Here is a 26,105-nt window from a genome sequence, read left to right on the forward strand (position 1 = left end):
ACCTGGCGCCTCAGTTGGACCAGCGTTCGTGCTGGACGTGCAGACCGCGTGAGACGACGCTTCATCCAGTCCCAAACATGCTCAATGGGGGACAGATCCGGAGATCTTGCTGGCCAGGGTAGTTGACTTACACCTTCTAGAGCACGTTGGGTAGCACGGGATACATGCGGACGTGCATTGTCCTGTTTGAACAGCAAGTTCCCTTGCCGGTCTAGGAATGGTAGATCGATGGGTTCGATGACGGTTTGGATGTACCGTGCACTATTCAGTGTCCCCTCGACGATCACCAGTGGTGTACGGCCAGTGTAGGAGATCGCTCCCCACACCATGATGCCGGGTGTTGGCCCTGTGTGCCTCGGTCGTATGCAGTCCTGATTGTGGCGCTCACCTGCACGGCGCCAAACACGCATACGACCATCATTGGCACCAAGGCAGAAGCGACTCTCATCGCTGAAGACGACACGTCTCCATTCGTCCCTCCATTCACGCCTGTCGCGACACCACTGGAGGCGGGCTGCACGATGTTGGGGCGTGAGCGGAAGACGGCCTAACGGTGTGCGGGACCGTAGCCCAGCTTCATGGAGACGGTTGCGAATGGTCCTCGCCGATACCCCAGGAGCAACAGTGTCCCTAATTTGCTGGGAAGTGGCGGTGCGGTCCCCTACGGCACTGCGTAGGATCCTACGGTCTTGGCGTGCATCCGTGCGTCGCTGCGGTCCGGTCCCAGGTCGACGGGCACGTGCACCTTCCGCCGACCACTGGCGACAACATCGATGTACTGTGGAGACCTCACGCCCCACGTGTTGAGCAATTCGGCGGTACGTCCACCCGGCCTCCCGCATGCCCACTATACGCCCTCGCTCACAGTCCGTCAACTGCACATACGGTTCACGTCCACGCTGTCGCGGCATGCTACCAGTGTTAAAGACTGCGATGGAGCTCCGTATGCCACGGCAAACTGGCTGACACTGACGGCGGCGGTGCACAAATGCTGCGCAGCTAGCGCCATTCGACGGCCAACACCGCGGTTCCTGGAGTGTCCGCTGTGCCGTGCGTGTGATCATTGCTTGTACAGCCCTCTCGCAGTGTCCGGAGCTAGTATGGTGGGTCTGACACACCGGTGTCAATGTGTTCTTTTTTCCATTTCCAGGAGTGTATATGACCAGACGGGTATGCACTGTGTAACCCTGTAATGTTCTTAAAATGTGTATATATTCTCGGTGGATTTTATATATCACCAGACTGATGTGCTGCGTATAACCCTGCAGCTCCCATAAAATATCCATGTATGATCGTGTCTTATTACGTATAGGACCAGACAGATGTACATTTTTGTAATTCCGCAGTCCCCATAAAATTTGCATTTGCTTTTCGATATATCCTACGTGTGACCCGGCAGATGTGCAGTTGTGTAGGTCTGTAGCTTTCATAAGTTTTATATATGTTTACGTGATACAGTAATCCCTAGAATTAAGTACAAGCCCTAATGACGTAGTGTTACCACACACGCAGAGCCTGTTATGACGCGAGCTGTGACATTCAATGGCGCCTCTTCTGCTAGCGCCATCTCGGGACGCGGCCTGCAGTGTAAGAACAGAGCCGGAGTTGAGGTAGTATGTGATGATGACATTTAACATTTATAATGTCATCTCTCTTGGATGTCTAAGTGCTATTTATGACAATTTTGTAAGGCCTGCGTGTTATAGGCAATTAATAATATCACCATTGTTCGCCTTCATGTTGTAACCTGTATGTGTCCTAAGATCCGACGATGGCGGCTTTAGTTTCACCGAAACCGGTAATCATGGAAAAAAAAAAGAATTCCTGCGATCTTGGCTACCAGTTTATTGTTTTACAAGCATCTAGATCGCTCCCATATGAGCACAATGTGCTCCCTACAGAAAACATTTTCGTTTCGTGTAACAAATGTGCTCTACTGAGACGGAAAGATGTCGCGTATTTTTTGCTAGTACAGTGCGGATACAGTGTTCAGGTGAATGTTGTGGCGGAAAATTGTTCATTTAAACGAGTGGCCGTTTTGCTGAAGGCACAACCCATTGCTCCTTCTGTACGACCTATGGACGGGAGGTAAATTTGGTGGTGTCAAGGAGTTACAAGCTTCCTCCATGCGCTATTAAAAGTGCGATTGGATTGTAGAATGTATAAATAAAAGGATTAACTAACTGTTACTATTGTATAGTGCAAGTTGAATGAAATAGGACAGTGCCGCATGTTCAAACTGCAATGTAATCTCGCTGACTTGCGAGGATAATGACGTAAAATACGCCTGTATTACCAATGTCGTAGCACCGTGCAACAACAGAACTATAGCATACCACATAAAAATTTGTTGCTGTTGCGGAGACATGAACAGAAAATATTTACCGATTACTATCAATAATGCATGATCTATAAGGCATTACAAGTAAGTAATAATGAATTACGACTTTCCTTAGATTTATTCAGTGTTTTTCATAGTCATTCAACATGCTTTGGGTCATAAGTCTAACTAAATATAGAAGGCGTCCCAGAATTTTTGCGACAAACTTCGTCTAGTTGTAAAGGCTTCTTGAAAAACAAATCAAGACTGGGAACTCGTGGCAGGAAATGTCACCCGACGACTCTGCAAAGCGTCGAAGCTACGAGGGGCGTTTGAAAAGCACGTGCAAATATAAAAACTGCTTACGTGTTTGCGGTAAACATTTTTTATTTTTCAACATAGTCTCCTTTTAGACTTATACACTTCGTCCAACGCTGTTATAATTTGTTGATACCTTCCTAATAATAGGAATTGTCCAAGTCTGCAAAATAGCTATTAGTTGCTGCAATCACCTCCTGGTTTGAACAAAATCTTTGTCCTGCCAGCCATTTCTCCAAATTGGGGAACAAATAGTAGTCCGAGGGAGCCAAGACTGGAGAATACGGGGGATTGTGAAACGAGTTGGAATCCTATTTCCATTCATTTTCTGACTATAACTGCTGAGGTGTGTGCTGGTGCATTGACGTAATGGAAAAGGACGTTTTTCCGGTCCAATCGCCAGCGTTTTTCTTGCAGCTCGGTTTTCAGACGGTCCAATAGCGATGAATAATATTCACCTGTAATAGTTTTACCCTTTTCCAGATTGTCGATGGGGATTCACCTGTAATAGTTTTACCCTTTTCCAGGGGATCATCCCTTGCAAATCCCAAAAGACAGTCGCCATAACCTTTCTGGCCAAAGGACTGGTCTTTGCCTTTTTTTGGTGCAGATTCTCCCTTGGTAAGCCGTTGTTTAGATTTTTGTTTGGCCTCAGGAGTATAGTAATGTATCCATGTTTCATCCGCAGTGACGAAACGACGCTTAAAGTCCTGCGGATTCTTCCTGAACAGCTACAAACCATCCTTGCAACACTTCACACGATTCCGTTTTTGGTCAAGCGTGAGCAATCGCGGAACCCATTGCGGATAGCTTTCTCATGTCCAGATGTTTATGCAAAATATTATGTATCCGTTCATTCGAGATGCCCACAGCACTAGCAATTTCACGCACCTTAACTCTTCTGTCGTCCATCACCATATCATGGATTTTATCGATGATTTCTCGAGTCGTAACCTCGACAGGGCGTCCAGAACGTTCAGCATCACTTGTGCCCATATGGCCGCTCCGAAAATTTTGAAACCACTTATAAACTGTTCTAATTGAAAGTGCAGAGTCACCGTAGTGTTTATCAAGCTTCTTTAGTCTCCTGAGGCGTTTTGCCTTTCTTAAAGTAACGTTTAATCACCACACGAAATTCTTTTTCGTCCATTTTTTGACAATCACTCGACTTCCTTGATTCACATTGATTCCAAACACAAAGAAATAGACAAATATGGCTGAAACTTGGTGTGCGTTCTTTCCAAAGATGCTACTAACTAAACATGACCTCGATGCACGACGGTGGTGCCATATCTTGGGCTTTGCAATGGCTTTCGGCAGCAAACGTAAGTTTTTACTCTGAGGGTTAGGCGAAACGTCTCGCAATGTTGTTGGTTATTCAGTGATTGCGACTGATTGTCACGATCGCAAATGGAGAATATGTATGTAGCTGCTGCCTAGAAAGGCCTTGTCTCCTATGAATGCGATGCTCTGTTGGCTCATTGGATGACGGTTTCGGCCAATGTATTTCAATCTGCAGTTTATTTTTGTCCTGGAATCCTGTAAAATCCCCAATGTTTTACGCTATACAGGAGAAAAATAAACTGCTGATGGAAACTCATCATCCACCGAGGCGACAGAGCATTATATTCATAGCAGGCAAGGCCTGTCAACGGAGCATCGAGGAACAGTGTCAGGCGTAAATACTCATGCAATTCTGTTCAGTATTCACCAATACAAATAGCTGCACTTATACCCGTTACACCGTGTACACATTAATGTATGCGATTAATGGAGCAGCCAAAATTTGGATACTGCTTACTAGCACAACCTGACAGGAGTAAGACTACAGGAGAAAAAAGAAAATCGAATCGCATAAAATAACAGCACCAGAAATTATACATCAATTCTGCAAGGACTGTTTTTGTAACAGAGATAAATTAATCAAGCTAAAATTATACAGATGTACTCCGAAATAGGGATGGATTCCGCACTGGAATGTACAAACAAACTCATAAAGCCAGATGACTTCAAAAAGTGCACCAAGAAAGCTTGTAGCTCCGTGTAACCATCTACTTGGCATTTCGTCTGCTGGTCATTTAGAGGGCGCACTGAGGTTTACTCTCAGGAAAATGGGCACTGGTTTCAACGCCTCACCTAGATGGACATTACGCCATGAGAACATCCACCTAAACACAGCCAATTATGTACACCATGTTACACTACCCCTATAACTCTGAGCTTTTGTAAAATCCTAACTAAAATTCATGGACATTTGATTTGAACTTATTTGTACATAGTTGGTTTAAATACGTCTGCCTCATTACAGAAAAAAAAATGTTTTACTTAAGTCTACATAAGTATCACTTTCTCTTACTATATTGTAAATTAAAGACAAAAACACTATATCTGAAAAACGCAAAAAGGATTTTTCTTATGATGTACACACTATGTGATCATAAGTATACAGACACCCTCTGCCAGGCACTTAAATGTGATTTGCAGAGTATCCATGTAGATGTAGACACCTGGCTGAAAACAACTTACATGTTCGTGGCGCCCTCCATCGGTAATGCTGAAATTCAATATGGTGTTTGCCCACCCTTAGCCTTGATGACAGCTTCCCCTCTCGCAGTCATATGTTCAAACAGGTGCTGGAAGGTTTCTTTGGGAATGGCAACCCATTCTTAACGAACTGGTGCTCTGAGGAGAGGTATAGATGTCGGTCGGTGAGGCCTTGCAGGAACCCGGCGTTCCAAAACATACCAAAAGTGTTCTATAGGACTCAGGCCAGTCCATAACAGGGGTGTTTATTGTCGTGTAATCGCTCCGCCACAGGCCGTGCATTATGAACAGGTGCCGGCCGCGGTGGTCTCGCGGTTCTAGGCGCGCAGTCCGGAACCGCGCGACTGCTACGGTCGCAGGTTCGAATCCTGCCTTGGGCATGGGTGTGTGATGTCCTTAGGTTAGTTAGGTTTAAGTAGTTCTAGGGGACTGATGACCACAGCTGTTAAGTCCCATAGTGCTCAGAGCCATTTGAACCATTTTTTTATGAACAGGTGCTCGATTGTGTTGAAAGATGCAATCGCCATCCCCGAATTGCTCTTCAACAGTGGGAAGCAAGAAGGTGCTTAAAACATCAATGTAGGCCTGTACTGTGATAGTGCCACGCATCCTAATTTTGCTGTTGGCACTACGCAAGCTGGCAGATAGCGTTCACTTGGAGATCGCCATACTAACACCCTGCCATCGGATCACCACATTGTGTACTGTGATTCGTCACTCCACACAACGTTTTTCCACTGCTCAATTGTCCAATGTTTACACTCCTTATACCAAGCGAGGCGTCGTTTGACATTTACCGGAATCATGTGTGGCTTATGAGCAGCCGGTCGACCATGAAACCCAAGTTTTCTCACCTCCCGCCTAACTGTCATAGTACTTGCAGTGGAGCCTGATGCAGTTTGGAATTCTTGTGTGATGGTCTGGATACATGTCTGCCTATTACACATTATGACCCTCTTCAACTGTCGGCGCTGTCTGTCAGTCAACAGATGAGGTTGGCTTTTGTGATGTACGTGTCCCTTCACGTTTCCACATGACTATTACATCGGAAACAGTGGACCTATGGATGTTTGGGAGTGTAGAAATCTCGCGTACAGACGTATGACACAAGTCACACCCAATCACCTGACCACGTTCGAACTCCTTGAGTTCCGCGGAGTGCCCCATTCTGCTCTCCCACGATGTCTAATGACTCCTGTGGTCGCTGATATGGAGTATCTGGCAGTAGGTGGTAGCACAATGCACCTAATATGGAAAACGTATGTTTCGAGGGGTGTCCGGATACTTTTGATCACATAGTGTATGTGCAGGCTGAAGCGACGAATGAAAGTTTTTACCAAAGCCGGGACTTGTACTCAGACTCCTGTTCACTAGGCGGATGCGCTGACAACTACGCCATCCTAGCACAGTGGCTTCGCATAGTTCCATGGACTACCCTACCACTCCTCTCTCCTGAATCCAAGTTCCTATTCACGCGTCAGGCAACCTGGTATTATCCAAAACTCGAACAACATTGCAGAGGCTCTCCAGCTGAATTATAATGGCACCTCAGAATCGAACGAAATTCAGGATAGGCATCAAATGAAACTATTTGGCTCCAGAGATCTCTTCAGGTCTCAGACACCTACGATGTATGCAGGGTGGTCCATTGATCGTGACCGGCCTATTACCCGTGTTAAAATGGAACGTTTACCAATTGCGGAAAAGGTCGATATTGTGTTGATGTATGGCTATTGTGATCAAAATGCCCAAAGATCGTGTGCTATGTACGCTTCTCGATATCCTGGACGACATCGTCCAAGTGTCCGGACCGTTAGCCGGATAGTTACGTTATTTAAGGAAACAGGAAGTGTTGAGCCACGTGTGAAACGTCAACCACGACCTGCAACAAATGATGATGCCCAAGTAGGTGTTTTAGCTGCTGTCGCGGCTAATCCGAACATCAGTAGCACAGAAATTGCGCTGGAATCGGGAATCTAAAAAAAGTCGGTGTTGTGAATGCTACATCAACATCGATTGCACCCGTACCATATTTCTGTGCACCAGGAATTGCATGGCGACGACACTGAACGTCGTGTAAAGTTCTGCCACTTGGCTCAAGAGAAATTATGGGACGATGACAGATTTTTTGTACGCATTCTATTTAGCGACCAAGCGTCACTCACCAACAGCGGTAACGTAAGCCGGCGTAATATGCACTACTGGACAGCGGACAATCCACGATGGCTGCGACAAGTGGAACATCAGCGACCTTGGCGGGTTAATGTATGGTGCGGCATTATGGGAGGAAAGATAATTGGCCCCCATTTTATCGATGACAATCTAAATGGTGATTTCCTACGTGATGTTCTACCGATGTTACTGCAAGATGTTTCACTGCATGACAGAATGGCGATTACTTCCAACATGATGGATCTCTGGCACATAGCTCGCGTGCTGTTGAAGCGGTACTGAATAGCATATTTCATGACAGGTGGATTTGTCGTCGAAGCACCATACGATGGCCCGCCCGTTCACCGGATCTGGCGTCCCCGGATTTCTTTCTGTGGGGAAAGTTGAAGGATATTTGCTATCATGATCCACCGACAACGCCTGACAATATGCGTCAGCGCATTGTGAATGCATGTGCGAACATTACGGAAGGCGAGCTACTCGCTGTTGAGAGGAGTGTCGTTACAGGTATTGCCAAATGCAGTGAGGTTGACGATCATCATTTTGAGCATTTATTGCATTAATGTGGTATTTACAGGTAATCATGCTGTAACAGCATGCGTTCTCAGAAATGATAAGTTCACAAAGCTACATGTATCACATTGGAACAACCGAAATAAAATGTTCAAACCTACCTACATTCTGTATTTTAATTTAAAAAAAAAAACCTACCTGTTACCAACTGTCTATAACTGTGAGCCGTATGTTTGTGACTACGGTATTACAGCGCCATCTATCACAAAGCGAAAAAAGTGTTCCAACTAAAACATTCATATTTCTTTTCATACTACACGAATATGTAATAAAAAATATGGGTTCCTATTTTAAAAAAAACTCAGCTGATATCCGTTTGACCGCCGGCCGGGGAGGCCGAGCGGTTCTAGGCGCTACAGTCTGGAACCGCGCGATCGCTCCGGTCGCAGGTTCGAATCCTGCCTCGGGCTTGGATGTGTGTGATGTCCTTAGGTTAGTTAGGTTTAATTAGTTCTAAGTTCTAGGGGACTGATGTCCTTTGAAGTTAAGTCCCATAGTGCTCAGAGCCATTTGAACCATTTTTATCCGTTTGACCTATGGCAGCGCCATCTAGCGGGCCAACCATAGCGCCATCTGTTTTCCCCCTTCAATCTAGACAAGCTTCGTTCTTTGTAGTTTTTTCGTTTGACGCTTATTTCGTGAGATCAATGGACCACCCAGTATACACCATAGACGTTTGAGGCTTGAAAAGGTCTTTAGAACCATATAGATTGATTTAATTTTTTTAAAATTATAATTCGTACGCTAGGCCCTCGAAGATTAATCTCTCTGCCAGAACGTCACCATTGGATTTAGTAGTTTTGCGGCGAATTTAGTCTGCCGCCGTGTGCTGCATTCGAGCGGAATAATTCCTGCACGGGTCTCCGATTCCGTGCTCTTTCTCAGCTTCCAGCAAAAAAGAAAGAGAAGTAAGCCAAGGAAGCAGCCTTGGGAAGGCCGCCGGCTGCAGCAGCGGTGAGTCAACAGTCCGGAAGGACAGCCGCACGCCGGTTATTTTAGATGGGAAGCTGGAGGGCGGTGCCAAGCGCCACGCCGCCGCGCGACCAGCCACCGGCCACAGTGTGTTGTAACAAGGCCGCTGTCCTGTGTGTTTCAGCGGACGGCGTCACGTACTCGTTCGGCGTGCTCTACGTAGAGTTCCTCGACGCCTTCAAGGAGGGCAAGGGCGCCACCGCGCTTATCGCTTCCATCCTCGTCGGCGTTACCTTCTGTTCCGGTGAGTAGCCGTCCAACTCTCATACTCAGTTTTGATATGATGCCATCTCGAGCGATCATTGATTCATACAGGGTGTTTCAAAAATGACCGGTATATTTGAAACGGCAATAAAAACTAAACGAGCAGCGATAGAAATACACCGTTTGTTGCAATATGCTTGGGACAACAGTACATTTTCAGGCGGACAAACTTTCGAAATTACAGTAGTTACAATTTTCAACAATAGATGGCGCTGCAAGTGATGTGAAAGATATAGAAGACAACGCAGTCTGTGGGTGCGCCATTCTGTACTTCGTCTTTTGTGCTGTAAGCGTGTGCTGTTCACAACGTGCAAGTGTGCTGTGGACAACATGGTTTATTCCTTAGAACAGAGGATTTTTCTGGTGTTGGAATTCCACCGCCTAGAACACAGCGTTGTTGCAACAAGACGAAGTTTTCAACGGAGGTTTAATGTAACCAAAGGACCGAAAAGCGATACAATAAAGGATCTGTTTGAAAAATTTCAACGGACTGGGAACGTGACGGATGAACGTGCTGGAAAGGTAGGGCGACCGCGTACGGCAACCACAGAGGGCGACGCGCAGCTAGTGCAGCAGGTGACCCGACAGCGGCCTCGGGTTTCCGTTCGCCGTGTTGCAGCTGCGGTCCAAATGACGCCAACGTCCACGTATCGTCTCATGCGCCAGAGTTTACACCTCTATCCATACAAAATTCAAACGCGGCAACCCCTCAGCGCCGCTACCATTGCTGCACGAGAGACATTCGCTAACGATATAGTGCACAGGATTGATGACAGCGATATGCATGTGGGCAGCATTTGGTTTACTGACGAAGCTTATTTTTACCTGGACGGCTTCGTCAATAAACAGAACTGGCGCATATGGGGAACCGAAAAGCCCCATGTTGCAGTCCCATCGTCCCTGCATCCTCAAAAAGTACTGGTCTGGGCCGCCATTTCTTCCAAAGGAATCATTGGCCCATTTTTCAGATCCGAAACGATTACTGCATCACGCTATCTGGACATTCTTCGTGAATTTGTGGCGGTACCAACTGCCTTAGACGACGCTGCGAACACCTCGTGGTTTATGCAAGATGGTGTCCGGCCACATCGCACGGCCAACGTCTTTAATTTCCTGAATGAATATTTCGATTATCGTGTGATTGCTTTGGGCTATCCGAAACATACAGGAGGCGGCGTGGATTGGCCTCCCTATTCGCCAGACATGAACCTCTGTGACTTCTTTCTGTGGGGACACTTGAAAGACCAGGTGTACCGCCAGAATCCAGAAACAATTGAACAGCTGAAGCAGTACATCTCATCTGCATGTGAAGCCATTCCGCCAGACACGTTGTCAAAGGTTTCGGGTAATTTCATTCACTACGCCATATTATTGCTACGCATGGTGGATATGTGGAAAATATCGTACTATAGAGTTTCCCAGACCGCAGCGCCATCTGTTGTTGAAAATTGTAACTACTGTAATTTCGAAAGTTTGTCTGCCTGAAAATGTACTGTTGTCCCAAGCATATTGCAACAAACGGTGTATTTGTATCGCTGCTCGTTTAGTTTTTATTGCCGTTTCAAATATACCGGTCATTTTTGAAACACCCTGTATATACTGACTTGACAGAAGTCGTGGGATAGCGATAAACACATATACAGATGGTGGTAGTATCGCTTACATGGGGTATAAAAGTGCTGTGTATTGGCTGAGCTGTCATTTGTGCCCAGGTGATTCGTGCGGAAAATTTCCGACGTGATTGTGGCCGCGTGGAACATTCCATTCCGGAAATGATTAGGGAATTCGATATTCCGTGTCCACAGAGTCAGGAGTATGGCGAGAATACTAAATTTCAGGCATTACCTCTCACCGCGGACAACACAGTGGTCCATGGTCTTCACTTAACGACCAAGAGCAGCGGAATTTGCGTAGAGCTGGCAGTGCTAACGTGAAAGCAACACTGCGTGAAATTACCGGAAGTACGATGGTCACTCCAAAAGAAATGCACACATTTTTTTTAAAAATCCATCTTTTATTCTACCTGTTTGAAAGTTTTACAGTCTGTAGATATATTCTTTAGGAACAATATTTTCATTTCTCCACATAATTTCCATCCGTCTCAAATTTCTTACGCCATCTTGGAACGAGCTCCTGTATACCCGCACAGTAACGTTCTGGACCAACCTGTTGGAGCCACTGTTTGGCAGCGTGCACAAGGGAGTCATCATCTTCAAACCTTTTTCCACGAAGAGAAGATGATAGTCACATGGAGACAGGTCAGGACTGTAAGGCGGGTGTCTCAGTGTTGTCCATCAGAGTTTTGTGATCGCTTCCATGGTTTTTTGACTGACATCCTGGGAACCCACCTGGCAGAAACCTTTTTTAACGCCAAAACTTTCAGTATTCTGCAAACACTTCCTTCCTCTATCCCAACGTAGCGTCACATTTCGTTCACTGTGATGCATCTGTCAACAGTCACCAGTCAGCGACGATGTCGCAGCTTGTGAAAGTCATCAATTCGTTAACTGTCTGGAGTGTGTGCAGTACGAGGCTTGTCGCTGCGAGGACAATCCTCAATATTGCCATGCCCGCTTTCATCATGTAAGCTGCTTGCCCACAGACTAACTGTACTGCGATCGACAGCAGCATCTCCATACACCGTTTTCAACCTCTTGTGGATGTTTCCCACTGTCTCGTTGTCACGGCACAGGAATTCTATGACATCACGTTGCTTCTGACGAACGTCAAGTGTAGCAGCCATCTTGAAGACATGCTGTGACGGCGCCACTCGCGGTAAAAGATTGAACTAAGTTTGAAAACAAGCAGGAAGGATGTTCAAACAAATTTCGGGCTTGCAGCCGGTCGTCGTTCAATACTTTGCACGATATCTCAACTGGGCACCTGCTAGTCATCTTCAGGTGAGCCGTCGCAACTGGCGAAAACGTCCTCCGTTTCGCAATATATAGCGTACTGTAACTATTCTGCGCATGTGTCGAAAACTTGGTAGTTGAACCACACTGCCCGCCGGCAGCGCCCTCGCTGGTGGAATAACGGAACTCAGTCGCCCTCTGCGTTGCTGTTTGCCACGCGGCAGTCGAGTTCGCGATGCCGACGAGCGAGGACGACGCGCGCGCGGCCGGGGCAGCCGCCTCGGACGCGCCGGAGTCGGCCGCTGGTCGGTCGGTTGGGCCTGGCCCGCCGGACGCCCCAGCGGCCGCTCCACACAGGACGGATCCCAGGTTGACGACCCAGGCTACGGCACCGGTTCAGGACAGGATAGAACGACGATCGACAGGCGCTATTCGACCGCAGAAGACTACACACCACACGACGAAACCGTATTCGGACGTCGGCCATACATCACATCACGACGGACGCAACAATGAAGACGACCGCCAGGACTACGCCAGAAGACTCGATATATGTCGATAGGAGGATAAATAAATGCTGAAGGACATACAACGCCTTATCCGCTATTCACGCGAAACGCAAGAGCAGGATAACGACACCTGTCTGGCATCTCCATGATGTCGAATCACAGCACTCCCACCAAACAGTCGACGACGCGGAGATGGCAGCGGCCTTTCCAGCAGAAAACGACGACGACTCCCCACACGCAGAGGGGGACTTTACGCTCGTACACAACAAACGGCGCAGAAGCAACGCATTAGCCAAGGACTTAGCCAACCCGGCTAAGAGACGAACGGAGACCATCCCCACAACGAACCGATTCGCCCCACTGACACCTCAAGCTGCGCCTCCATCAACCACCGACAAGCCACAGGCACAAACTTCTAATGCCGCAGAAGCCGTGGACAGAGACAAGAATGTGCTTCGCAAAGTGCCCCCAGTCACAATTTATTACACAAAGGATTACGTTCACCTCAATGAAATGCTCAACGGACTTCTAGAGGGCAACCTTAATGCTATATACCAAAAGGACCGCATCAAATACCACTTTGAGTCCTTCGAAGACCAAAGACGTGCAATAAAATTCTTCACGAACCACAGCTTCTCTATCTTACGCATCAAGCACCAGACGACAGGGTTGTAGTTGTCAAATGCCTTCCGGCGGAAGTTACCGAAGAAAAACTTTACTATGCCCTCAAGGAAAAAGGCTTCAAAGTGCTACAAGTCTACCAATTTCAGGAACGCGACGAGAAGACGAAACAATTGATACCGCAACCTGTGTACCGAGTCACCCTCCCATCCGGAAAAGACAGTGACAAGATATATGATGTCAAATACCTGCTCTACACACGAGTGATAATAGAAACCTACAATAGTAAAGAAGGACCAGTCCAGTGCCGACATTGCCAACGTTTCGAGCATACAGCGAACTACTGCAGCATGCCAGCACGCTGCGGTGGATCCCATAAATAATCGAATTGTACCCATCCTAGGACGGCGCCCCCAAAGTGCGCCAATTGTGAACAAGAACATCCAGCGACCTTCCGTGGCTGCCCAAAATTTCAAGAACTCCTACGGAAATATACTAGAAGGACACCAAAGAAGTCGACCCCACAACGGCCTATAATTGTTAAGAACTCGGCCATGGCAGCGATTCCGGCCACCCAACAACAAGCGGCACCTCTCCCTGTGGAAACAATCGCCTCTCGACCACAACCGGCACCCAGAGTGACTCTACGCAGACAAGACAACAGCGCTCTTACTCCGAAGCAATACATGCCCATCCACCGACGCCAACACCAGCGGAGACATCATCTGCCTGGTCGACCACTTTTACACCAGCGTTAACAGATATTCTTCAACTACTCACCGCCCTCCAGCAGAAGCTGACGTCTATCCTCTCGCTTGTCGAAAGCGTACTGACAGCTTTTCAAACACCCTAAATGGATGGACGGCATCACACGAGGAATCTTAACTTCTGCATTTGGAATGCCAACGGCCTGAAACTGAAGAAAATAGAATTCACGGACTTCTTACATCGCCACAAGATAGACGTAGCATTTGTCTCCGAAACACATCTCCGCGAGTCAACCGACCTCCGCTTGAGGAACATGCACATCTACCGGTCGGACAGACGGGACCAACGGGGTGGAGGGACCACAGTTCTGATCAAAAAATGTATTCGTCACCACCAAGAACGTTTACCCCAACTCCAGACTTTAGAGGCCACGGCAGTAACAATCCACACGACGCTCGAAAACATTACCTGTATTGCGGCTTACCTTAGCCCAAAGAAGCCTCTCCACCCAGAAGATCTTTACGCCGTTACAGAGGGTTACGACAAGATCCTCCTTGGAGGGGATCTTAATAGTAAACATGTTGCCTGGAATTCCCGTAAGACTAACCCAAAAGGACATATGTTGTTTGCACTGGCTGAGAACTTACATGTTTCCGTCCATGGACCACGGGAACCGACGAGGATACCTTACGTCCAGACACAAGACCCTGATGTTCTAGACATCGCCATAATCAAGAACATCAACCCGAATCTCCATCTGCGGACGCTGGATGATCTTTCGTCGGACCACAGACCGGTGTTAGGACCCATAGAGAGGGCTACTTTGCAACTCCCATTGCCGACGACAAGAACTTACGGCTGGCAGCAGTTCCAAACGTACCTCAACAACAATGTGCGACCAACCCAGGTTGTTACTACCAGAGAAGCGATTGATGTGGCAGTCGCAGTACTCACGAAGAAGATTAACAGTGCGAAACAATGAGCACTCACGGAGCACCTGCAACCAGAAGTCAATTATAACGAGTTTCCACCACCACTGCAGGAACTTAAGACAAGGCGCAATCGATTTCGGAAACGATGGGTCCGTTACCGCCATCCGGACAATAGACGGGAGACTCACAGACTAACCCGAGAACTCCGGCGGAAGGTTCAGGACTGGAAGCAACACACGTGGGAACTCAAAATGGGTAACTTTCTATTACGCACCAAAGATGAATGGCGAATAGTTAAAAGATTCAGACAGCAAAGGGCAATTCGAGGACCCCATGGCCTCTTGTACGACTCACTGGCGCAGGCGGAGCTGTATGCGGATACATACCAACAACAGATGACTACGCCCCCCACGGAGGAAGGAGATGATGCACTCCACCGTGCAGAGGAGGACACAGCGGCGGAATGGGAAGCTATTCGGGACGCCCCGACTAACAATATAACAATATGCCCCGGCTGACAACGCCGGAGGAAATTCGAAGGATTATCATGTATAGCAAACACACCTCACCTGGAGCAGATAGAATCAGCAATACGGAATTGAAACACCTACCGAGAAAGCCTGTTGTGCTTCTCACCCGGATAGTGAACAGCTGCCTCAGGACTGGATACTTCCCAGAGGCATGGAAGATTGCCAGAATAGTGCCAATACCAAAACCGGGCAAGGATCTCTCTCACCCTGACAGCTACAGACCCATAAGTTTACTGCCGACGCTGGGAAAGGTACTGGAACGTGTCCTACTGAAACGCATGCTGGACATCCTTGTGGCACACAACATCATCCGGCCGGAGCGGTTTGGCTTCCGGGCGAACTATCGGCTGAGTTACAACTACTGCGCATCACGGAATCTATCCAAGACAATTTCAACAAGAAACGACATACTATTGGAGTCTTTCGCGATATAGAGAAGGCTTACGATAAAGTATGGCGACGCAACTTGATCGTCAAGCTCCGACGTACCACTCCCCTACCAGACTGCTATTTAAAACTTCTCGACAATTTTCTTCAGGATCGCAGATTATATGTTCGCATTGATGACAAGAATTCAACAACACGGCCTGTCCTTGAAGGACTTCCACAAGGATCGGTCATATCTCCACTGCTGTTTAATTTATGTATTAACGACCTTCCGACGGTGCCACATGTTACTGCCAGTTTCTATGCCGACGACACAGCGCTCCTGACCGCAGGCACCAGAATGGACCACCTCGTCACACGGATGCAGCGCCAACTAGATTTAGTGGACCACTGGACCCACAGGAACAAAATAACGGTTAATGTAGAGAAAACCAAAGTTATTGTCTTGACAAGTCGGAGACCCATCGTCAATGAACGCCTACGGATATCAGACCAGCCACTCCCCTGGGCAACAACTGTAAAATACCTGGGAGTGCCTCTGGACGCCAAACTGTTGTATAGTCATCACATTATGGAGAAGGAGACGTCTGGCCTCAAAATGCTGGGAGCTCTCCTCCCATTTCTGAAAAGTTCATGCCTCAGCCAACGCACGAAACTCCAGTTGTTCCACTCCACAGTCGAACCATCTATTTTGTATGGATCGACCTCTTGGGGTACTACGTGTGCCACTAACTACAAGAAGTTACAGGTTGTACAAAGCAGATGCCTACGATGGATCACAGGAGTCCAATGGTGGATCCAAAATCATGACATTCATCGAGCCTTAAGCGAATCTTACCTCTCAGACAAGGTCAAGGAGAAGGCACGAACCTTATTTCGGAAGTTGGACATGATACGTGACAGTACACCACAACGCACCACAGTAGGTACGGTAGAACCATTACGCAACCACAAATATAAAGTACCGAAGGCGATAGTATTTGAGCCTCCGTAAATGATATCCCTACGTAATTCTCCAGAATTTAAGGACATATAGTCCTTTAGCACTTCTACACACATGTTTTCAAACACACACCAAAAGCAGCGAGTTAAAGGACCCTTCTGTGTGCCCAAACTAAAGCTGAAAGAAGAATAAATAAATAAAGAGAAAATTTTTACCCCTTCCATTCCCTACAGAAGTAAAATCAACGAAGTTGATCAGACTTCAGCACCACCACAAAAAAAAAGATGTTTGGCACGGCCGTCGACGCACTCTGTCGTCTTCGATTTGAGCAAATCGTGGAGATGATGGGATTCCATGCACTGTCCAGCTGGTAGCCGCTGTCACGGTTTAACAGGTTTTCCGCCAGTCGTATTTCTACGGATGCTTTAATAATGGAGTCCCAGAAAGACGTTGCTGTGGACAAAATCATTGTTTTCTCATACTCCATTGAATGTGCAGTAGAAATACAATGTTCAGCAATAGCGGACTTGCTTGGCTGCAAAAGACGGGTGTAACGTTGATGTTCAGTGCAGCGTTCTTTCACGGTGCGTGTGGTTTGACCTATGTAAGCCATACCACATTGGCACGGTATCTCGTAAATTCCGGCCTTTCGTAGTAAGAGATTGTCCTTAACTGATCCCACAAGGTCTGCAATCTTCGATGGTGGGCGGAAAACCACTTTTATCTTAAATTTTCTGAGGATTCTTACTATTTTAAACGAAGTTTAAAATACCAGCTGGACAGTGCATGGAATCCCATTCTCTCCACGATTTGCTCAAATCGAAGACGACAGAGTGCGTCGACGGCCGTGGCAAAAACAGCAACACAGAGGGCGACTGAGTTCCGTTATTCCACCAGCGAGGGCGCTGCCGGCGGGCAGTGTGCTTCAACTATCAAGTTTTCGACACATGCGCAGAATAGTTACAGTACGCTATATACTGCGGAACGGAGGACGTTTTCGCCAGTCTGCGACGGCTCACCTGAAGATGACTGGCAGGTGCCCAGTTGAAATATCGTGCGAAGTATTGAACGACGACCGGCTGCAAGCCCGAAATTTGTTTGAACAGTCAATTCGCAGCGAAAATTTTAAAATTCACAGTAAGGATGTACAGGGTGTTTCAAAAATGACCGGTATATTTGAAACGGCAATAAAAACTAAACGAGCAGACATAGAAATACACCGTTTGTTGCAATATGCTTGGGACAACAGTACATTTTCAGGCGGACAAACTTTCGAAATTACAGTAGTTACAATTTTCAACAACAGATGGCGCTGCAAGTGATGTGAAAGATATAGAAGACAACGCAGTCTGTGGGTGCGCCATTCTGTACGTCGTCTTTCTGCTGTAAGCGTGTGCTGTTCACAACGTGCAAGTGTGCTGTAGACAACATGGTTTATTCCTCAGAACAGAGGATTTTTCTGGTGTTGGAATTCCACCGCCTAGAACACTGTTGTTGCAACAAGACGAAGTTTTCAACGGAGGTTTAATGTAACCAAAGGACCGAAAAGCGATACAATAAAGGATCTGTTTGAAAAATTTCAACGGACTGGGAACGTGACGGATGAACGTGCCGGAAAGGTAGGGCGACCGCGTACGGCAACCACAGAGGGCAACATGCAGCTAGTGCAGCAGGTGATCCAACAGCGGCCTCGGGTTTCCGTTCGCCGTGTTGCAGCTGCGGTCCAAATGACGCCAACGTCCGCGTATCGTCTCATGCGCCAGTTGACACCTCTATCCATACAAAATTCAAACGCGGCAACCACTCAGCGCCGCTACCATTGCTGCACGAGAGACATTCGCTAACGATATAGTGCACAGGATTGATGACGGCGATATGCATGTGGGCAGCATTTGGTTTACTGACGAAGCTTATTTTTACCTGGACGGCTTTGTCAGTAAACAGAACTGGCGCATATGGGGAACCGAAAAGCCCCATGTTGCAGTCCCATCGTCCCTGCATCCTCAAAAAGTACTGGTCTGGGCCGCCATTTCTTCCAAAGGAATCATTGGCCCATTTTTCAGATCCGAAACGATTACTGCATCACGCTATCTGGACATTCTTCGTGAATTTGTGGCGGTACCAACTGCCTTAGACGACACTGCGAACACCTCGTGGTTTATGCAAGATGGTGCCCGGCCACATCGCACGGCCGACGTCTTTAATTTCCTGAATGAATATTTCGATGGTCGTGTGATTGCTTTGGGCTATCCGAAACATACAGGAGGCGGCGTGGATTGGCCAAAATTCGCCAGACATGAACCCCTGTGACTTCTTTCTGTGGGGACACTTGAAAGACCAGGTGTACCGCCAGAATCCAGAAACAATTGAACAGCTGAAGCAGTACATCTCATCTGCATGTGAAGCCATTCCGCCAGACACGTTGTCAAAGGTTTCGGGTAATTTCATTCAGAGACTACGCCATATTATTGCTACGCATTGTGGATATGTGGAAAATATCGTACTATAGAGTTTCCCAGACCGCAGCGCCATCTGTTGTTGAAAATTGTAACTACTGTAATTTCGAAAGTTTGTCTGCCTGAAAATGTACTGTTGTCCCAAGCGTATTGCAACAAACGGTGTATTTCTATCGCTGCTCGTTTAGTTTTTATTGCCGTTTCAAATATGCCGGTCATTTTTGAAACACCCTGTATCTACACACTGTAAAACTTTCACACATGCAGAATGAAAACTGTATTTTTACAAAAATAGTGTGCATTTCTTTTGGAGTGACCCTCGTAAATGCAGAACGTAGGACGAACGTAGCCGTTAGGCCAGTGCCGCGAAATCTGACGTTAATGGGCTAGGGCAGCAGATGACCGACGCGAATGCCTTTGCTAATGGTATGACATATCGAATGTAGCGTCCCTCCTCGGCTCGTGACCGTATCCTTTGGACCCTATACCGTATACCCTATACCTTGGCCTGGTCATATAAGTCCCGATTTTTAGTTGGTAAGAGCTGATAAATAGGGTCAGAGTATGGCACAGACCCTGCGAATGCTATGCACCCAAGCTGTCAAAAAGGCACTGTGTAAGATGATGGTGGCTCCATAATGGCGTGATGATGATGATGTTTGGTTTGTGGGGCGCTCAACTGCGTGGTTATCAGCGCCCGTACAATTTCCCAACCTTTGCGCAGTTCAATTTCGCCACTTTCCTGGATGATGATGAAATGATAAGGACAACACAAACACCCAGTCATCTCGAGGCAGGTGAAAATCCCTGACCCCGCCGGGAATCGAACCCGGGACCCCGTGCTCGGGAAGCGAGAACGCTACCGCGAGACCACGAGCGGCGGACCCATAATGGCGTGAGCTGTGTTTACATGGAATGGACTGTGTCCTCTGGTCAAACTGAACCGATCATTGGCATGAAACGATTGTGCTGGGCCTACTTGGAGACCATCTACATTTCATGTTAACCAGAAAACGATGGAAGTTTTATCTCTGACAATGAGCCATGTCACCGGGCCACAATTGTTCGTGATTTTGGAGAAACATTCGGCTTTCCAGATCTGCCGACAGGAATCCCATCGAATATTTATGGGACATAATCGAGAGGTCGTGCCATGCACAAAATCCTGTACCAGCAACAGTTTCGCATTTGTGGACGGTTACAGAGGAAGCACGGCTCAATATTTCTGCAGGGGATTTCCAACAACGCGTTGAGTCCCTGCAACGTCTAGTTGCTGCATTACGGCGGGCGAAGAGCAGGTCCGACACAATATTAGGAGGTATCCCATGACTTTTGTCACCTCAGTGTAAGAATCCTGTAAAAGAATTAAAAATTACAGTAAATGCAATTTAAAAACTAAGAGTACGTCAAGGATGCAAAAATCACTAATTCTTTTTAATATCCTTATTAATTACATTATCCTCAACTAGAGGCAAAACATAGAAAAAGGTAGTAAAATAGCAAAAGGCACCATGTTAAATGTTTTACTTCAACCAATTTATATCTTGATATAGCAATAAAAAGAAGAGGACTTACAACGTGCACTGTACCACCTGAATTACCTTTGCAAACAATACTGTGTTTCTAAGACCTAGACTAAAATTACGACTTTCTGGGACAAAGATTCGTTCCGATCCTAAAACATTGTGGAGAATGTGATTTTAGAACAAGTGTCATTCATCACTTATTTCGGTTGTTGAATCGGTTCAAAATGGCTCTGAGCACTATGGGACTTCAATTCTAAGGTCATCAGTCCCCTAGAACTTAGACCTACTTAAACCTAACTAACCTAAGGACATCATACACATCCATGCCCGAGGCAGGATTCGAACCTGCGACCGTAGCGGTCGCGCGGTTCCAGACTGTAGCGCCTAGAACCGCTCGGCCATCCCGGCCGGCTGTTGAATCGGTCTAGACAGTAATAAACATATAGATCTAAGGTTGGCTACGTTTGAAAATACGTACACTGCCGGAAGAAACATGCAACACCCTCAGGGACTGTGTTCAGGGGCACCAGAGAGCAATATGTGCATAGTGAGGGGTTCTATTGTTAGTGATTGATTGCGCACCGTCATTGGCGATAAGGTGGCACTCTGGAGGCTTGTCTGTCCCCACCCTGTGCCGGCCGGTGTGGCCGAGCGGTTCTAGGCACTTCAGTTCGGAACCGCTTGCTACTACGGCCGCAGGTTCGAATCCTGCCTCGAGCATTGATGTGTGTGATGTCCTTAGGTTAGTTAGGTTTAAGCAGTTCTAAGTCCAGCGGACTGATGACCTCAGATGTTAAGTCCCATAGTGCTCAGAGCCATTTGAACCGCCCCCTGTTTTACCACTACATCCAGTCATTCTGCTGAGTTTAGCCGTGATCAGTACGTGCAACATTCATTCTAGGGCATCGCCGGCGAGTACATAATCCTCTTGAACAACTTCAGCCATTTGATCGGTGTCACACATAGGCCTACAGGAAGCTGGATGGGCGTGTCGACGGGTTACTGCACATGTTGGGAACAACGTATCATTGGTACGTTGCTGCTTTCAGCAGTGATCTGTGGAACATTCGCGCTCCAGCAGAGCTGGTTCTGGTCGTTCACGTAATACAGACGCAAGCCAGGATTGACGCTTTGTGAGAGCAGATGCGGCAGACCGAACGTCATCCATGGAAGAAACCTGGCCGTATGGTGCACCTAATGAGCACTAAGGAACAGTGGAACAGTGTGCTTAAACAGGGCTAAAATCACGTGTGCTGCCACTAACACCACGACACCACCTAGCATGGCCCTTCTGGCGTCGTGGAAGAGTCGACTGGGTAGTAATATGTCACTCTGTTGTCTTCAGTCATGAGAGCAGGTTCTGTTCGCATGCGAGGGATGGACTACACGTGCGTGGCATAGATGTGGTAGCTGTCTATTTCGGAGTGCATTCACCAACGACACACACGTCCCACGCCAGGCTTCATGGTGTGTGGGCCATCAGTTAAGACTCTGATCCCATTTCGTGTTTCTGCAGGGTAATGTAACCAGTGGCCGCTACATTGTACAGGCTCTTATTCCTGTGCTACTGCCGTTTCTTAAAAAGGAATATGATGTGATTTTCAAGCAGGACAATGCGCGTCCGCAAACGGCTGCTGCGACGCAACGTTCGTAACTACTGCCCTGACCAGCAACACCAACATATCTCTCGCCAATTGATGACGTTCTGTTCGCATGCGGAACGGAGTCATAGTGAATCGGGAACTTTCTCATGCTCCACATCTTACAAGAACCATTGCCGATGTGCAACAAAGGTGCAAGGTGCGTGGGACAGTGTATCGCAGAAAGCCATTCGGCTCCTTTACGATCGTTTGCATGCTAGACTACACGTCTGCGCTGCCGCCAGAGGAGGGACACTGTGTACTGATGCAACTTTTCGGCACCATTTATTGTGGTATGTACGTTTCATTTGGTCTTAATTTGTTATCATATGTTTCTACAATGATAAACTACCTGTCACATCACTTTTCAATAAAATGCTTTGTCATTGAGGGTGCTGTATCTTTATCGGCAGTGTATGTGGTACCATTCATAATGCATTTAAAAATAAGACCAGTCAATAAACGAGAGAAAAAAATTATAAATATTTCGCTGTTCTATCGCTTCTGCATAGAAATTAATGCTAGATTATATTAGGTGAAATACAAAGCGTAGAAATCAAAATTTCTAAGAGAAAAGAAAGGCCACTCAAGAACAGACAATATAGAAAACGAAACAGTGCTGCAAGAAGTAAAAGCAGTGCCATTGAAAGCAGAATAAGCAAACAGGGCAACGCCTGGTAGGAAGACGTACAAAGAACGGACAGTAAACGACTTCTCTACTAGCTTCTGCTTGCAAACCGGCAGGAATAAGAGTTCTTGAAAATCTAAGAAGAGATGAACAGACGATGTATCAAGACCCAACAGACTCAGTGCAAAATCCATGAACTGCAGAAAAACAAGAAGAAGAACTAAGAGTCTCGAAAACAGCAAGGAATTCAGGAATTCTACATAGAAGGGCCAAATAAACTGGTACACCTGCCTAATATCATGCAGGGCCCCCACCAGCACGCAGACGTTCCGCAATATGACGTGGAACGGACTCCACTAATGTCTAAAGTAATGCTGGAGGCAGTTGACAACCTTGGATCCTGCCGAGCTGTCCATAAATCCGTAAGAGTACGAGGGGGTGGAGATCTCTTTTGAACAGCACGTTGCAATAATGTTCATGTCTTGGGAATTTGGCGGACATCGGAAGTGTTTGAACTTAGAAGAGTGTTCCTGAGGCCACTCTGTAGCAGTTATGAACGTGTGGGGAGTCGCATTGTCCTGCTGGAATTGCTCATAATGCGCAGTGGACATGAATGGATGCAGGTGATCAGACAGGATGCTTACGTACGTGTCACCGGTCAGCGTCGTATCTAGACCTATGAGGGGTCCCATATCACTCCAACTGCACACACCCCACATCATTGTAGAGCCTCCACCAGCTTGAACAATCCCCTGCTGACATGTAGGGTCCATGGACTCAAGAGGTTGTCTCCACATCCGTACACCTTCATCTGCTCGATACAATTTGAAACGAGACTCGTCCCACCATGTAACATGTTTTCAGTCATCAACAAGTCCAACGTCGTTGTTGACGAGTCTAAGCTCTGTTGACGAGCCTAAGCTCTGTATCGTGCAGTCATCAAGGGTACACGTGTGGACCTTCGGCTCCGAGAGCCCTTGTCTATGATGTTTCGTTGAATGGTTGGCACGCTGCCACTTGTTGATGGCCCAGCACTGAAATCTGCAGCAGTTTGCACAAGGGTTGCACTTCTGTCGTGTTGCACGATTCTCTTCGGTCGTCGTTGGTCCCGTTCTTGCAGGATCTTTTTTCGGCCGCAGCGCGGTCGCAGATTTGATGTTTTACCGGATTCCTGATATTCACGATGTACTCTTGAATTGGTCGTACAGGAAAATCCCCAGTTCATCGCTACCTCGGAGACGCTGTGTCCCATCTCGTGCGCCGACTATAACACCACGTTCAAACTCGCTTAAATCTTGATAACCTGCCATTGTAGCAGCAGTAACCGATCTATCAACTGCGCCAGACACTTGTGTAATGTAGGCGTTACCACCGCAGTCTCGGATTCAGCCTGTTTACATATATCTGTATTTGAGTACGCGTGCCTATACCAGTTTTTTTGGCGCTTCGGTGTATAACTTACAAGCTGCGTTTAACACAAGGTATTTTTCAGCTGGGTTACGTGATGGCTCGCTCGTGTGAACGGGCTTGTGCTCTCACCAGGAAGATTTCAGCTACGAAAAGCCGCACATTGACAGGCTATACGCACCTGGTATCAGGAACAAAGCTGACACGGTTAGTGAGCACACACAAAGAACTGGCACACCACGCTACACTGAGTAAGGCGAGAGGGAATTTGAAAGACCTTGCACCAGCAAGGGTAGTGCGTGACCTCGAACGTTCGGGAATGTGCGAAAATGTGCTTCGAATATAAATCGCTAATCCAAAAGACAATGGTACGAGCATTTGCATTTAAACTGCGCTTCTTACCACCAGAGACATTTGAATGACCGCCTGTTAAAAACCTAAGAAACAAAATTTGGTAACTCGAAGAAACAAAATATTCATATAATAGGACCCAAAGCACACGCTTTTCAGTGTTATGACTTACTGCTATATTTCCCCTTGCTTAAAATAACTATGCTATCTGGACAACAAACTTTTTCTACTGAGCTGATTATTTTGCACAGCTATTCAAAGAGTAGGTCTGGGATTTCAATGAAGCGGTCAAAGCGAGGTGGAATGGAACAGTATGCAAATTTGACCGAAGAACAAGCCTATGTTACAATATGCTTGGCAAAAAGCAGGTTGTAACTTTGACATATCAAGATCATCCTTTGAAAATGTTATTAGGGTACCGTTTGATATTGGAGTGCTTGAATGCAGAAGTGATGTTGAATGTGAAAAAATGGTGTTAGTAAGAAGTGCGTGTTCCCCTTTGCTTTGCTTGTAAAAGTTTACTGCTGTTACAGTTCTTCAGTTAATTGCGTGCGACAAATAATTCTCAAACTTTCGGATGTGTGCTGTGACGTATTACGAGGGTAATCTCAAAATTAAGGTCTCCTATTTTTTTTTATAAGTACATGGACCTGTTTATTTCTACAAAGGTTTACATCAGTTTAGAGCCGGAACATTTAGCTATTTTTCGACATTATCACCATTTATGCCGATGCATTTTTGTAGACGCTGTGGCAGTTTTTGTATGCCCATGTCATACCAGCTCGCCGCCATGCTGTTCAGAAAGTTATGAACCTCTTCTCTCACCTCGTCGTCGGAGCTGAATCACTGGGACCACAATTAACGCTGAAAGGTACTGTGAGACTCTGAAAAAACTCAAACGGGCAATTCAGAACCGGAGAAGGGGTATGTTGAGCAAGGGCGTACACATTCTCCATGACAACACTCGCCCACACATCGCTCGACAAACCGTTAGTCTCCTGCAACAATTTCAGTGGAACATAATCACCCACCCACCCTATAGTCCTGACTTGGCGCCCAGTGGCTATCACCTGTTCCCTAGGTTAAAAGAACATTTGGCCGGAAAGCGATTCAGCTCCGACGACGAGGTGAAATAAAAGGTTCATAACTTTCTGAACAGAGTGACGACGAGCTGGTATGACATGGGCATACAAAAACTGCCACAGCGTCTACAAAAATGCATCGACATAAATGGTGGTTATGTCGAAAAACAGCTAAATGTTCAAGCTGTAAACTAATGTAAAACATTGTAGAAATAAACAGGTCTATGTACTTATAAAAAAATAGCATACCTTACTTTTGGGATTAGCCTCGTATTAGGAATTGCAATTTCTTGGACGTTATGCCAAAGCAATGCAATATTCGCCACTGTAAACCAATTATTTTTATTACAATAAAGTATTGATATATTTC

At 46.8% G+C, this 26,105-nt stretch overlaps 1 protein-coding gene across 1 annotated transcript in view; it reads left to right on the forward strand.

The window, feature by feature from the left end:
- The window catches only part of LOC126088213 (monocarboxylate transporter 9), a 687,744-nt gene that overhangs the window by 525,602 nt on the left and 136,037 nt on the right, over positions 1-26,105 (forward strand). The window contains exon 2 of the mRNA XM_049906338.1: positions 9,024-9,143. Within this exon, the coding sequence (XP_049762295.1) occupies positions 9,024-9,143 (120 nt within the window). The remainder of the gene's footprint in view (positions 1-9,023; positions 9,144-26,105) is intronic.

This window comes from Schistocerca cancellata, chromosome 6, assembly GCF_023864275.1.
Source record: "Schistocerca cancellata isolate TAMUIC-IGC-003103 chromosome 6, iqSchCanc2.1, whole genome shotgun sequence".
NCBI lineage: Eukaryota > Metazoa > Arthropoda > Insecta > Orthoptera > Acrididae > Schistocerca > Schistocerca cancellata.